This window comes from Ochotona princeps, chromosome 12, assembly GCF_030435755.1.
Source record: "Ochotona princeps isolate mOchPri1 chromosome 12, mOchPri1.hap1, whole genome shotgun sequence".
Lineage (NCBI taxonomy): Eukaryota > Metazoa > Chordata > Mammalia > Lagomorpha > Ochotonidae > Ochotona > Ochotona princeps.
The window spans coordinates 7,028,197-7,043,694 of record NC_080843.1 but is presented as its reverse complement, the minus strand read 5'-3'; the positions used below and the strand labels follow the sequence as shown (position 1 = coordinate 7,043,694).

The 15,498-nt window shown below is 37.2% G+C and overlaps 1 protein-coding gene across 1 annotated transcript in view; it reads right to left on the bottom strand.

Annotated features, from left to right (window-relative positions):
• Positions 1 to 15,498, bottom strand: part of CCDC168 (coiled-coil domain containing 168) — a 31,780-nt gene that overhangs the window by 10,824 nt on the left and 5,458 nt on the right. The window contains exon 4 of the mRNA XM_058670925.1: positions 23 to 15,453. Within this exon, the coding sequence (XP_058526908.1) occupies positions 23 to 15,453 (15,431 nt within the window). The remainder of the gene's footprint in view (positions 1 to 22; positions 15,454 to 15,498) is intronic.

Here is a 15,498-nt window from a genome sequence, read left to right as displayed (position 1 = left end):
TCTATATTCCCTTTCTTTCCACCTTCTGGATCTACATTCCCTTGTTCTCTGCCTTCTGGATCCACAATCCTTACTTCTCTTCTTTTTGTATTTAAATTCTTTTGGTCTCTGTTTTCTGGATCTACATTCCCTTGGACTTTAACTTCGGGAGCTACATTTCTTTCCTTTCTAACTTCTGGATCTATGTTCCCTTGTTTTCTGCCTTCATGATCTACATTTCTTATCTTTCTGCCTTCTGCTGCTGTATTACCCACTTCTTTGCCTTCTGGGTCCCCTTTTTCCTTCTCTTCATTTTCTTTTGGGTTCCTTTGCTGCTTGCTTTTTGGATCCACCCTTTCTTCGTTGCTTTGGATATCCACATTCCCTGTCTCTCTGCCTCTTGAATCTGTTTTTCCTTGCTCCCTGCTTTCTTGACCTGCTTTCCGTTGTTCTTTGTCTCCTGGAACTGCCTTCTCTGGTTCTTTACCTTCATTTGCTTTCAATGGCTCATTGCCTTCTCGATCAATCTTTTTTTTATCTTCACCTTCTCGATCCACCTTCTGTTGCTTCTCAGGATTCAATGAAAGGCTCCATGAAAGTGCTTTGTTTCCTTTTGCGTATTTCTTGGTTATTATCTTTACATTATCTTCTTTATTTGGGACTAGTTCCATCACATTTTGCACTTTATTTGTAACATCACCTTCAAAAGACTCTTTATTTTCTTTTGTTCCTATGTTTGACTTCTGCTGTGGTAATTCTGGGGAAGTGTGAATTATTATGTCAGTTACACAGTCTGCTTTTTCGATTTGTGTACTCCATTTTAGATGAGAAGAAGGAATGGGAGTTTCATCTTTAACTTTTTGTATCTTTTTGTCTTTGACATCCAACTTAATTTCCTGTGTAACTGATGATGAACTTTTCTTCCAAGGCCTGACATTTTCTACTTTTCTTCTCTCCTCTTCTTCCTGTATTATATGTCCTATGGTGTTTTTTACACTATTTGAGATGTGAACAGGTATAAACTTTTGTGGTACAATTTTTTCTACATATGATGACTCCTGGAGCTTCCGTTGTAGAACAGAGAATGGTGTTTTTGTTGGCGTGGCTTCCTCTCCTTTTATTCTTGTGCCCACTTCAGAGTGAGATAGAAAAGAGATGGCAGATTTGCTGTGAATTTCAACTTGTTTAGTTTCATCTTCCTGCATTTTTTTCTTTCCTTCATCAAGGTTCAATTGTAATTCCTGTGACACTATAGGTTGCCCTGTTGTAAAAGTTATTCTTTGCAAATGTGTTATTTCTGCCAATGATTTTTCCATCCCGTCATTCTGTGATACACATTTTGCTTTTTTAATACTGCTTAAAACATTATCACTTGTTTTCTCATATTTTTCCGTTGTCTCTGATAATTCCTGGAGTGTTAATGGTGGAAGACAAAATCTTGTAATCCCTTGTGTGTATAAATCTCTTATTCTGTGGTCCCATATCAAGCGAGCTGAAGAAGGAACAAAAGCCTGGGGTTTACACTGAACTATCTTTAAACTATGTTTATGTTCCTGTCTCTTTTTTATTATTTTTTCTTGCCATCTGTTGGCACATTGTGGCTCTGTTCCACGCAGTGGTTGTTTAAAAGGTGACTTCTTTCCTTGCAAAGTGATACATATAAGGTCAATTATGTCTTTTGCATCTATTATATTTTCTCTACCTGCCTTCTTTTCCTGTGGCAAGCATGTTGAATCGATAGCACCACTTGAACTATTTCTACTAGTTGAATCTCTAAATAGTGTTTTTCTGACATCTGATAATGATTGAAATGTTGGTGGTGGAAGGAACTTGCCTTGTATTCCCAATATATCTCTTCCTAATTTTGTTCTTGAATTTAAATTAGGATGGGAAAGGCATGCTAAGGAAGTATATGAATTTTTTAGGTGCTCACCTGATGTGCCTTTATCTTCTTGTACCTTACTCTCTGGTTTTGTCATGTTCAGAACCAAAGGCATTCTCTTTCCAGCAAGTACATATGGTAGTGATGATTCTTCTGCCTTCAGAATAATGTTGGAGTCTTCCACTGCTTTTACTCTAACCTTATCTTCCCATGATGTACTTGGTGTTCTTTTTACATTATTTAGCATAGCCCCATCAATTGTCTCTTTATTCAATTTAAGAACAGGCAAAGAAGGAATGGGCTCACCTATTTTTGTCACAGCCAAATCTGTTTTTTTTCTGTGTTCCACAGTTACAATGTTCTCTTGTATGTTCCACTGTAGGTTTAGTCTCTTGCTTGAGGTACCAGAGTCAGTGGTATTGAGTACATGTGAAACTATTGATCTCCTCAACCTCAGAGCTCTTCTATGGGCATACATTATGTCTTTTGTAAATACTTGTTCTATGTTATCCTTCTGTGCTTTATATGCATTCAAAATGGGCATACATATAGAAAGAGAATGCAAAAAAATTCCAGGTAGACCTATTTCTTTGTACATCTTTTGATTTGCCTTATGTGATTCTTCTTTCCTACCACTAATTCTTAGCTTGGGTGTGATTCCATTTGATATTGAACCAAACATCTTTGCCACATCTGATGATTTCATTCCTTTTGAAAATAAAAGATTCATATGGTTTATAGCCCTGTTGCACAATTCTAAAGACAGTACTGTATTTTGTTTTTTCATTTCCCTTGGAGTACTTGAGGGCACAATAGATTCCTCTTTTCTGCCTGGTAGGTTATTTAATTTTGATAATGCTTTCTCTGTCTGAGGCATCAAATGTTGCAGAAGACAGGGATAATCCTGTGGATAGGATTTATGCTTCACAAAGTTCTCAGAGGAAATTGATTTGTGCTTCTGTTTTTTCCCTGAGCTGAGCAGGACTTGTTCTTTATTTTTTTTAATATCTTCAGCTTGGAAATCCATTTGTTCGAATGCTTCTTTATTTTGTGAAGTTGTGTTGTCACAATGAATAGCATCTAATGTCACTCGGTGTACTGAGGTACTAATTTCAACTAGATTTGTTCTGGAGTGAGATGCAGATTCTATAATAGCGGGTTTTTGCTGTTTTCCATCTCTTATAGTAAACAAGCCAACTTCTTTTGTTTTTGCAATATGGTACCCTGAACTATCTTCCTCCTTGACTGCTTTCTTTACCCATGGCAACTTAATCTGATACACATCCAGTGGAGAATTAGATGTTGAAAAAGCATCACATGTACTTTCTTGTTGATATTCTTTTCTGTTTATATTATGTAAGTTAATTCCTTCTGAACTTGAAGGTTGATCTACATCATTTGCTTTTTTCTCTACCTTTAGGCTCAATCCTTTTGACCTCATTTGTTTTGCTGAGACCTCCTTCTTTGAACTTTCAGTATAAATTTTATGAAATATACAAGAGGAAATGGATTCCAGAATTCTTTCTTTATTCTGATTACAAATGTTTTGCTGCTTCAGTAACAAGCTTTTTGAAAAATCCATTTTCAGTTTGTTTAATTTTAATGAACTATCACTTAACTTTGCTTGATCTTTTTCCTGTGGCTTTTCATTGCTCTCACTTTCTTTCCTTGGTGTGCCCACTGTTTGTTTCACAGGAAGGTCACTACTGGTGCGAGATCCAGAAGCCATGGTACTTTCTGCAACATTACCTTGTTTCACTTGCCCTTTCTGTACTGCCCGCATTTTGTTCTGAGCCTCTACAAGTGAACAAATAAATTCTTGTCCTTTGAAACCCAAGGGAATTTTGCTTTCCTTTGATTGTCTTCCCAATGAATGGGATACAGTTTTTTGGTTAATACACTCATCTTCTTCCTTCACTACCGTCCCTGTGTTTTTCAAATGAAGGGGTTTTGTAACACAGTAGGCAACTGGCTCCTGATCTGTCTTGGAAGTACATTGATGTTGCATTTTTTGCTCCTTGCAAATCTTTTGTTGAGAAATAACCAACTTTGCAAAAATTATGTTCCGCCTTTTTGAACTTAAAATATTCAGTTTTTTTGATCGTTTTTTTCTCTGTGGAATAGAAACTGAACCTTTGGCAGCAATGTCTACATCTCTCTCCTTTACACTTTGTGCATTGATGAATTCAAGTTCTGGATCTGATCTAATTCTTGAGGTGTCAAACCTATTATAATTTATTTCTCTCTTCTGTGAAAGTAGAAGAGCACATGGTTTTCTTTCCAAATCTGTGTCAAAGTTGCCATAGTCAGGCTCAGGCACGTGTTGGCCAATCACTAACTGACCTCCATATTGTGGGAGAATGTCTAGTAACACAACTTGTTTTTCTTTTTGCTTTCTAATTCGCTGGTGTGATGTTTTAAAAGTGCTTAGCATGGCACTCTTATCAATGGGCTGCATATATGGTCTTTTGGCTTTACCTAGTGATTTCTTTAGTCGTAGTTGTAAAGGAATGCATTTCTGCTTTGCTGTTTTGTCCGTTACTCTTTTTACTTTTATATCCTCTTTGGCATGAGATGTTACACAGCCAGGATTGTAGTTAGCATTCTGAACTAAAACTGCTATGGTTTTGCCCTGCTGGTATCCCTTCTGTTTCCTAATGTTACATTTCAGTACCTTCTTGTTGCTTCGGATTCCATATTCTGTAACATTCAGCAGCTGGAAAATGGGTGTTTTCTTTGCCTTCATTTTTATCCTTTGGGGATATAGAGCATTTTTCAAGAAAGTTTTTCTTCCCTTGTTCTTCACAACTTCAGTAGAAATAAACTCATTTGTATGAACAGAATCTGAGATAGTAGCCAGACCATGAAACTTATGCTGTCTCCATTGTATAGCCACAGGCCCATCTATTTCTTTTCTCTTTCTTTGCTTGAATGTGCTAACATTCTTTCGTGCATTAATAAGTTGTAATCCAGCAGAAGAATATCTTGGAATCAAATTGGGATTCACTGTTGCATTCATGTCTATTTCTGTTTCAAATTCTTTATCTTTTCTCTTTTTTTTCCTCCTATTCTCTTGTTCTTTAATAAGCAAGAGTATTCTTTCAATATTTCTTGCCCTGTGATCCACATCTGAAACACTTGTATAATCTTTCTTTGAGATTTTTGTTACCTGTGGAGACAAACTCTTTAAAAATGTGCCTTTTGTGTTAACTTTTGCCTTTGGCTTCTCAGCATGAAACCGATCCAGTATGCAAGAGGAGATGGATTCCAGCAGAACTGCTGTGAAAGGCTTCTGCTGCTTTGCCAATGGCCCTGGGATACAGAATTGTTCGATTGCACCTGGTAGACTCTTAGTTACCTTCAATCCTCTTTTCCTCTGCAGATTTGATAGTTTCAGATCTTGTTTTGTCTGGATTTCCTCTGTCTTTTTCAAATGAAGAGGCTCCTTCCTTAGTTTGAGTTTGGTGTCACCAGTCAATTTCAGTTTGCACATCTTTGGCATTGGGAAATATTTCTGCTGCTGCACCTCTTGCTCTTCAATATAGACTTCTGGTCCTCTTACACTTCCTGAGATACCAAGCCGAGGGTCATCAGCTCCTCCTCTCTGTGAAGTTTGTTCAGAGTATACCTTTGTTTGAAAATCTAATTTGACATGATGGTCCTTCATGTTCTGGGATTTAATCTGTAATGGTTGGATAGATTGTTGTGGTATTTCTGCTAAAATATGTTGGTGAATTTGCTCCTCTTTTCTTGCATCATCTTGCATGATGTCAGGGATACCAGTGTATCCCGGAAACGGCACTTGACTTTTCCTTGATGCCTCCAGCTTCAGCTGTTGAAGAATGTGTACCCGCTCCTGTAGCTTGTCAGTCTTGTGTTTTATGTCTGTAAGCTTTCTAATGTGAATTTTAAGGCATTCGGTGTCAAAAGTAGTTTTCAGAACTATACTTCCGGCATGTTTACTCAACTGTAATCTCCTCTGCTGCTGAATGCTACCTCTCAGTTCTTTATTGCTTCTAGTACCATATACAAGCAGCTGGGAAACTGGTGTTTTCTTTCCCTTAAATTTTATCTGTTTAATATGCAGAATGCTTTTTACAGATGCCATTTTTGCTTTACTTTTATGGCTTATAATTTCAAGACACTTAGGTTTGTAGGCATATGAATTCCATAGCGTTCTTGAGATACACGGCTCTTGCTGTTTCTTTTGCAGGGCAAGAATTTTAGGATTTGCTATTATTTTCCAGTTTGCACTTTTAAATTCATTCCCTTGCTTTTCAAGTTGAAGGGGATTAGAGATAAAAGCAGACTCTAGACTAGCTTTCACCTTTGGTTTTTGATTCACTAAGTCATTTTCTGTTTTCTGAAGAAAGGTGTTCTTGGGACATACTATATTGATCAAAGTTGCTTCTGATTTGAAAGGAACAAGTTCTCTCATTTGATCTACTGCAAACTCAAATGGCTGAATACACTGTGAAGCTGTGCTCAGCAAAGATTGTTGGTCATATTCTATCATCTCATTGTTAGATTTATTAGGCATATTTAACTTTTCACAAGATTGTTCAATTGTATTCCACGTTCTAGGTGATTCCTTCACTTTTATGTGTACAATAGACATAGAAGTATGTGGAGATTTTAGCTGTGCATTTAATATAGCTTTATCTCTCTCCTCTCCTATCTTCTGAGCTTTAAAGTTCTGTGTGTCTCCCTTATCAGTACTTATAGAAGCATGATCTAAAGCATTAAGTGATAGCTTCAAAGGTATATCTCTGTGATTTAACCTGTCAGTCATTTTTAGGTTATCATGCTGTTGTCTAATTTCTTCTGAAATAGGCGCATGCCTGTCAACAGAGTCCAGGGAAATTTTCGTGAAGTGAAATGGAGCTTGGTCTTGCAAAATAGAATGGCCTATTTTCTTATTATATATAGTCAATATAGTAACACCTGTTGGCTCGTATAGTTCTGCATAAATATTTGACTTCTCCGTTTCTGGCAGCTCAACTTTTAGGCTTGCTTGTGTGTTGTTTTCTATTTTTCTATTATTTTCTGGTGTAAATTCATAAAGTTGACTTTCTGGGGAGTAAGATTCTCTGAAACACATGTCTTCTAATTTGCCAATGTCAGATTCATTCATGAGATATGCATTTAATATGAAGTGCTTTGTACACAGTGGGACAATTTCCATTGGACGTTCTGGCTTTTCTTCCTCCCTCTTTCTATCTGGTGTCTTTATTTCCTTTAAAAAGTTGAAAACACCACTCATGTCAATGGAACTGGAGTGTTCCGCCACCCCTTCAACTGCTGATTCCACTTGTGTGTTATTAAACTTTAATATTCTCATGTCTGTCTCTGTTTCGAATCTGTTTTGCTTTTTCATTTCAGAAGTATGTGGCATGAAGTAAATGGTATCTGAAAATGTATCAGTTGCATTTTTACCTTGCCATATGGATTTCATTTTGGTTCTTAAATTGGATTCAAATTCTTTTCTATGTTTTGTGCTACAGTATCTACTGACTCTAAGTATTTGTAAGCTTGATGATTTCTTCTTCTTAGTTAAACATTTATAATTCAATATGATTTCCTTTTCTGATAACCGCACTGTATTTATTTGGCTATTAGAGTCAGGCATGACAATATCCAAAGACCCCAAGAGAGTTGTGTTGGAGTTTCCTAGCAACTCTGCCTCTTTCTCTGTAATATGACAATACAGATTTTTTTGAATTGCTCTATTAGATACAGCACTCTTTGCTACTTTATCAAATAAGAATTCATCCATCATTAATTTGGGAAATGGACTCTGAACATCCTCAGCGGCACTGAGTAAGGCCTCTTTTCCCCCATCACACACACTCTCTCTCATCTTGCACTTAATATTGTGTTGCTTTCTCTTCCTATGACCTCCTGCAGGATACCCTCTGATATTAAAAAACAGTGAAATTGGTGGTTGCTTTGTTTTCAGAATTCTGTGTTCGGGAATCATCATACTTTTCTTGCCTAATGGGCAGCTTAGGCTTTCGAAATCAAAGGACACAAGTCTGAAAAAATCTAAAGGTTTGAAAATTGTTCTGAAGTATTTTTGCTTCCATGCTTTTCTCTCAGAAATAGAGTTGTCCTGCTTCACTCTGAGATTTTCCTTCCAGATAGTATCTTGTTTTATTGAGCCAATTTCTGATTTCTCTATTTGAAATGGTGCCTTGGGTTCTAACATACTTTTTATTCCTTTGTGTATACAAGGACTTTTATTGGAAGATTTAACTTGAAGAAAATTCAAGTGTCTGTGAGAAGCCTCCAAAACAGTTTCTCCTGGTTGTGTTTCTTGCAGTGTATCAGATAAATTTTGATTGTGTATGATTTCTGAATTCTTCAGCTCAGACTCTGATTTGTGAGCGCCAGGATCTTTCATTTGATGTACAGCAGAACTGAAGTGTTGGCTACAGAATGGGGTTGATTCTGATATCCTTTGGGTACTTTTTTCCTCCTTTTCATGTTGTATGTGTATTTCTGTTGCATTGCTGTATCTACTTCGCATATCAGTCAAATTGGCCTTCTGCATTTCCCCATCAAATGATGATTTCTCTGTCTCTGGATGAGTACAACTATGTATTCTAAGCTTGTCCAACTCTGCTTTTGACCTGCCATATATGTCTTGATCTTTTATGACAATGGTTGAAACAGGCATGGGAGACAAAAATGGGTGTGTGACACGTTTATTTTCTTCTTCATCTTGCAATATTCTTTCAAATGTGTTGCTTAAGATACTACATTTATTAGAAGGATATATAAACAATCTTTTCCTTCTGTCATTCTTTTGCTGCATAATATTGCTTGTTTTTCTTAATGAAATTTTCACTGTTTTTGCTTTATCGTGCATTTTAATGCTAGATGAGACAGGTATAAGTGAGAAAGTATTGATCAATACATTTGACATATCTTGAGATGTTTCTTTGCACATGGTTTCCAAGATGAATTTTTGTTTCTTTCTATGATGATGCATACCATACTTAGAGATGTTAATTGTCTTAAAAATTGATGACATATGTTTTTTTTCAGTTACAGATTTAGGGAGTTGCACCGCATTTCTTTGTGCTTTAAATTCACAGGAAGCAGGCATGGAGAAATCAAGAGATGTCAGGATTCTTGCATACAAATCCTTTTGTAATCTTATTTTTCTTGCTGAAACAAAACTACTAAGTTCTTTTTGAAGGCTTCTTTCAGATGGGCTGCCATTTTGTGTTGTAACTGCTAAACACCCACTAACTGGAGATGAAATCTTTGGAATCCCATCATCATTTCCGTCATTTTGTGTTTTTGTTCCTTTTGGTAGTTTCTCAAATGGAAATGATTTCCAAACGGAATCTAATATGCTCTGTACGGCAAGTGTTTGTTGCTGCAGCTCCTGAGTAAGCGCTTCTGACATTTTTTCACTTGCTGAATTCTTCAATTCTAGATCCGATTTCACACAGTTAGGCCCCTTCACTATATGAGCATTGAAATTGAAGTGTTCATAAAGCAGGGGGACTGTTTCTGTACGTTGTCCTTTGACTTTTGAAGTTCTAACCCTTTCATTGTGATCTGCATGTCGGGTTTTTTCTTCAAGTATCAATTGCTCTTGCTGTTGCAATTTTAGATTAAATCCCATTTTCCATGAGATGTCTGTCTCCTGTATTCTGTTGGACATGTTCATGTCAAGAGACTCGGGGATTCTAGAAATGGTGTCTGTCGCAGGTTTGCTTTGTTTCTTCATGGTTTTTGAGTGGCATTCTAATTTTCTTCCATGGTTTGGGATTCCATGTCCTGTGATAGTAAATGTCTCCGAAATTAGTGCTTTCTTTGCCTTTAAAGTTACATGTTTGATACTTATTTTATGCTTCTTGTCCATAAATTTTAAATTGTTTTTCCTTCTTTTAGATGCAGATAAAACATGCACAGGGAAATTCAAAGATTCCCGAATTATAGTTGGTAATTTCTGTGCTAATCTTTTCTTGACTGCAATAAGATTGTTGAGTGTCACCACATGAAACCTATCAGAAAGGACTCCAGAGTATGTTAATAACTCAACAACCTGGGATTTCAGGGGTTTGGGAGGTATATTTCTTAGATAACCACATCGTGGAACATTAAAAATCTGTGAAATTGGTGCTTTCCTTGTCTTCATAATAACACATTTGAGATTCACTTCATTTCTTAAGAGTCTACATAAAAACGCCTTTCTCCGTCTTCTGGATTTGGATATGTCAGGAGTGGAGGCAGCCAAAGATCCCACAGCAGGTGTTTGTAGACCTTTTGTAAGCTCTGCCTTTTCCTCTCTGCCCCAACTACACAGTTCCCTCATGTGGTTCCTATCTGTTGGGACACTGTGTTTTCCTGTGCTAACTGAAATGTAACCAATTCCTGAGCTCTCTGTTTGTAAAAGAGGAAGCTTTGAACTTGGTATACACGTCACGCCATCTTGTGGCCGGAGGTCTTTTTTCAGCTTCTCCTCTTGCATTGGGTTTGTATCCTGAATTTGCTGTTGGATACTCTGTTCTGTAACAAACAGAATTTTTCTTCTTCCCTGGTTTTTATGCAAATCAACATCCTTCCTATGACTCGAACAGAATACAAAATGTTGGCTGTGCTGTGGGAGTATTTCTAACAATGCCTGCTGTTCAAGTTCTTCTTTGTCTTCATTTTTAACATTGGTTTCTTTGATGTCATCTGTAGTAGTACTAACTTCATGAAGTAATATTTCTTGCTTTACTTGTGTAGAAAGGAGTTTGTTTTCTCTTAATGTATCTTTTTTGGTTTTTATCTTGTTATTCACATTAATATCAGGTGTAGCAGTCATGACAGAGTCCATTTGATCTACTACCTCTTTCTTTTGATGAACTTCTTTTATTTTGGTTGTCAAGTATCCCAATTCTTTTCTTTGATTTGGACTAGCACCACCCTTGATATGGAATATGGATGACATCAGTGGTTTCTTTGCCTTTATAACTCCACATCTATGACTCATTAGTATCTTCATGTCTGAAAATTGCTTCAAATTTCTCTTCTTTGGAGATGTAGATGGAGCAGACATGTCCAGTTCAAACATCACTGGCTTTTTCTTTTCACTGCCATCAGCCTGTTGCTTGTGATGGCTTGCCCCAGATAAGATAACATTTTCTCTTCCAGAAAACGTGTAAGCCTTTGCTTTCTCAGACTTAAGAGGTGAAAGTGAAATGTATGTCTCTGGCTTTCCAAGCTGAAATTGACCCAGTTTAGGGCATGGACTAGAACCCAAAATAGTCTGTATAAAATATGCTCGTGAGTGTACCTGAATATTTACATCTCCTGGTTCATCCAGTGCCTCACCTGATTTGACCAGTTCATCATCTTTCTGCGTCTCTTGATAGGCACTGAATCCAAGCAATGAGTCCCCTGATTTTGGAAGTGGAGTTTTAGCACCCTCAGCACCTGTCTCGCATTCTGCTTTGTTTGTTCTTTGCAATGCTTCAGCTTCTGCAGGGTCCATTTTGAGGCTAGCCTCTGAAGCAGCTTCTGTAAACCCTGCCTGGTTCTGCAATCTCTGCTTATGTATAGGTTGCTCCTGTGCTGAACAGGTCAGTGAGGCCTCTGACTCTGTAAGGCCGGCCATCTTTATTTGACACGTATCAGGCTGCAAGTGCTGGCCATGCTCTAGAGCTGCTTCTCCTGAAGGCTTTTGCTCATTTTCTTCTTTGTCTTGGAATTTTTTGTCCCTCTCACAGAATACACTACTCTTAGTATAGACATCAACATAATTTTTCTTTGCTGGTTTGCCTGGCTTTAACTGAGCATGACAGAAAATGCTTTGCAATTGGCTGTAAACAGGAGAGTAAAGGGTATTTAGACACTCAGGGACCAATCCTTCAGTTTGGCTGATCCTTCTAGCCACCGTCTTAAAGTTCAATTCTGATTTCTGTCTACGGCCTATGCTACTGAATATTTGTGATGTTGACGGCTTCAATGCCTTCATATTTATATTTCTTGGCGTCAATAAACTTGCCATACTTGCAAATCTTACTCTGTTTTTCTTTGGTTTAGAATCAGACAAAATAGGTGTAGAACAATTACAGGTCTTGAAGTGAGCTGGTGGCACATCTATTGGTAATTCTGCCTTTTCTCCAGCAAAACAGTAACCCATTTCATGTGTATCACTTCCATTGCCTGCAACACCACTTTTTGTTTGACTTGAAGGGTCTGCACTCAGTGGTTCTCCTGATAGTGGAGGAGGCATCTCTGAATTTGCGGTGCTTCTGACGACTTTTTGTGTTGTTCCACTTTTCTCTGTACTGCGGACACAAGGTAGATCCACAATGGAGAAGTCAACAGTCTCCACAAGGGTTTCTTTGGATGAGATTGGTTGACTCATTCCTCCCTCTGTTTTAATCTTCTTCTCTGCATGTACATCAAATCTGAGGTTCTGCATTTCTTTGTCCCCTTTCACTTCATCTTGCTGTTTAGCTTCCGGTGTATCTGCAGTTTCATTTTCCTTATTAGTAGAATCTGAACAGTTTTCTTCCCCTTTAGTTTGGGATTTCTCTGAAATTGGTCTAATACATCTGCAACTCTCTAAATTTAATCTGCTGTGTATTCCAGTTTTAGGCAAAAGAGATGCATGAGGGTAAGTAACGTTCAGAGGCATATTTGCTACAATGTTATCCTGTGGCACCTGTTTAATTAAGGCTTGAAAATTGCCTTCCATTTTTTTAATCTGGCTTAGAATACCTTGTCTATAGTTACAAGGCATTTGTGAAACTGCTGTTTTCTTTACTTTCATAGCTGTATGCTTTACTCTGAGTACCTTTTTTGTCCCTGATATTTTTTTTCTTACATTGAAAGACTCCAGGGCAGCTGCAGGTAACCTTCTGTTTGAGTTTTCCTTTTCTTCTGCAATGTAACCATCTTGCACATTACTGGGCTTTCCACCAAATAGGATGCCACACTCTGTTTCATTTAAAAGTTTGCCAACTGGGGAATTCTCTGGTATTGCAGGTGGATTCATTGGTTCTATAGCACTTTCTCTTCTTGGAGAATTTTCTGTGTTTTGCATTACCTTCTTGACTTGAAATGGATGGCTCACAGTGGGTGAACTTGTTCCCAAAACAGAGAGAGCTTGTGGTTGTACATTTGGATCTTGAGGTTTTCCACTTGCTGAACTGGATTGTTCCACTTTGAGTTTGATCTGTGTGGGGTTTTGATTTGGATATATGCTGAAGCTGACGACTTGTTGTGTCAGCGGTGAAATGCCTTCTCCTTCCTCTTGTCCTTCTTGCTCTCTGCCATCTTGTTTTGGGTTAAGTACAAAGTTGTTATCAATGTGTTTTAAATTCTGTGTTTTCTTTTCATCTGGTAATTTCTCATGCTTTAATGCTGACTGATTAAGTCTTATTATTACTGATGCATGTCTCTTGGCGTTTAATCTGCTTTGTATTTGCATATCAGGTGTGTCAGTGCAACACACATCACACGTACTTTTATCTTGAACATTTTTTATGTTGCTTCTAGTGTTGCATTCCAGTTCCTCAGTTTTCCTTACATTGCCATATTCTGCAATGTTACATATTAACTGTTTCTCTTCCTTTAGACATACTTGAATTTCTATGCCTTTATACTTTTCATTGTTTTTTAAGGAAATGGGTGGATTGGGATTTGATAACTCCAGAACAATTTCCAGAGAGTTGTTCTGGTTCTGTGTGTTTTCCTTTGAAAAGTCTCTCTGCATTTTTGGCAATCTAGTTGGTAATTCCTCTCCATCTGAAAGTTGAAGATGGGAAATGTCTGTATTTTGTAAGTCTTCCTGTGTTTTCATTCTTCTGTTCAGTTCTACTTTGGGATAAGACACACATTTAGTCATAGGTTTTGACATAGCTTCTTTCAAAGGTGTCTCATTCCTTAGAATGGGAAGCTTAGCTGATTGTTTATCATTTGGGACATGAAATTCTGTAGTATCAATTTCTCTTGTTTCTTTAACTGGGTCTTCAGGAGACTCGTTACACTTCCCATTTGTTTGTGTTAATGAAAAAGATGCTTTTAGTTGTTCACTGTTAACCATGAATGACTGTTCCAGCTGAAGTAATATTTGTGGGGAAATGTCTTCTAGTTCTTTACTTTTCCTTTCATCTTGCTGTACACTTCCAGTAATGCCTGAGAGACACTGCTCCTCAACAGATCCTTCATAACCAATGCCCTGTGTACCTGGTAAATTATTCTGCTTTTGCAGAAAATGCCTACATTCTATTAAGCCTCGCATGACTTCCATTATTTTCTTCATGGAACACTTTTTAATGTAAGGAGGAATAAACTTGGGTACAGAAATAAGCTGTGAAGCTATATCTAATAGAACTTTCCTTTGATGTAATTCTTTCTTCACAGCATTATTCTTGCATCCTAAATCATTTTTGTTTTTTGTGGTTTGAAATACCAGTGAAGTTGTTTTCTTTGCTTTTAGAGATGAAATTTTAAGACTGAGCTTGTGTTTATTGCCAAGTGCTTTTCTGCTATATAGAGAAAATTGCCTTAATTTTGATGAAGCAATTTGCTGCTGGTCTTCTGACTTTATACTCTCCACTTGCAGCATATTTTCAATAAGTGAATTTGGACTCACAGTTAAATCTAGATTTTCAGCATTTTTAGAAGCAATATCTTCCCCCTTGATAGAATATTTAATCTTGCTTGATTCTTCAAAACAAACCAAATACTGGGTTTCACCTAAATGTTCATCAGGCTGTTTGCCATTGAGCAAACCTTCTTGTATTTTAACAGTATATTGGACTGGGATAAGATTTGGGCTCCTATCCACTTGGTGGGCCAGAAGACAGTCTTCTGTGTTGGTGCAAAATGGCTTATTCATTAAGTCCTGAGAATGAGTTACATCACTACTGGCCATATCATCAAGCTGGCTGTTGATAGGTTCTTGACTGTGAGTGAAGTGTTGGCCTTGACCAGGGAATTGAGTTTCATAAAAACTTCCATTTTGAATAGCATTTTGTTCTGGAAAGGAATCTTGTGCTTGGGCAGAAATAACCCTGCGTACCGAACATTGATTCTGAACCAAGGACTCTTGGGATTTTGAGCACAGATAAATAGTTTCACTCTGCAGTGTAGCACTGTGCTTTAAAGGAAATTGATTTTTCACATTTTCTTCTAGAAGTCTAACTTGGTCTTTAGAAAGAAATAAATGGGCAGGAGGGCATGGTGTCACAACTAGATTTTCATTTTCTGTATAGAATTTAGATGTTTTTGAAAGACTAATATCAGTAGAAAACTCTAAATTTTTATTTTTGTTAGTTTTCATTATCGAAAACAATTTTTTTGAAGAAAGTTTTACTCTTTCATGTTTGTTTTCTAGATGCTCTCTGTTGTTTAGGAAAATTTTCTTTACTTCTGAATGAAACAATGACAAAGAGGAGCTGGTTGTACTTGAAGATGTCACATGACTTTCACAAAAGTGACTAACATAAAATCTACTCTCACTGGTGCCTGATGCTTTTGATTCATCTGACATGAAAACTTCATCTGTGAAGTTACCTTCATTTCTTTCAGGTGTAAGCATTGAAGTAACTCTCCTTTCTGAAGAGATGTCAGTTCTGAAACAGAAGAAAACTGGGAATGAACAGTTGTCTGGGATGTAT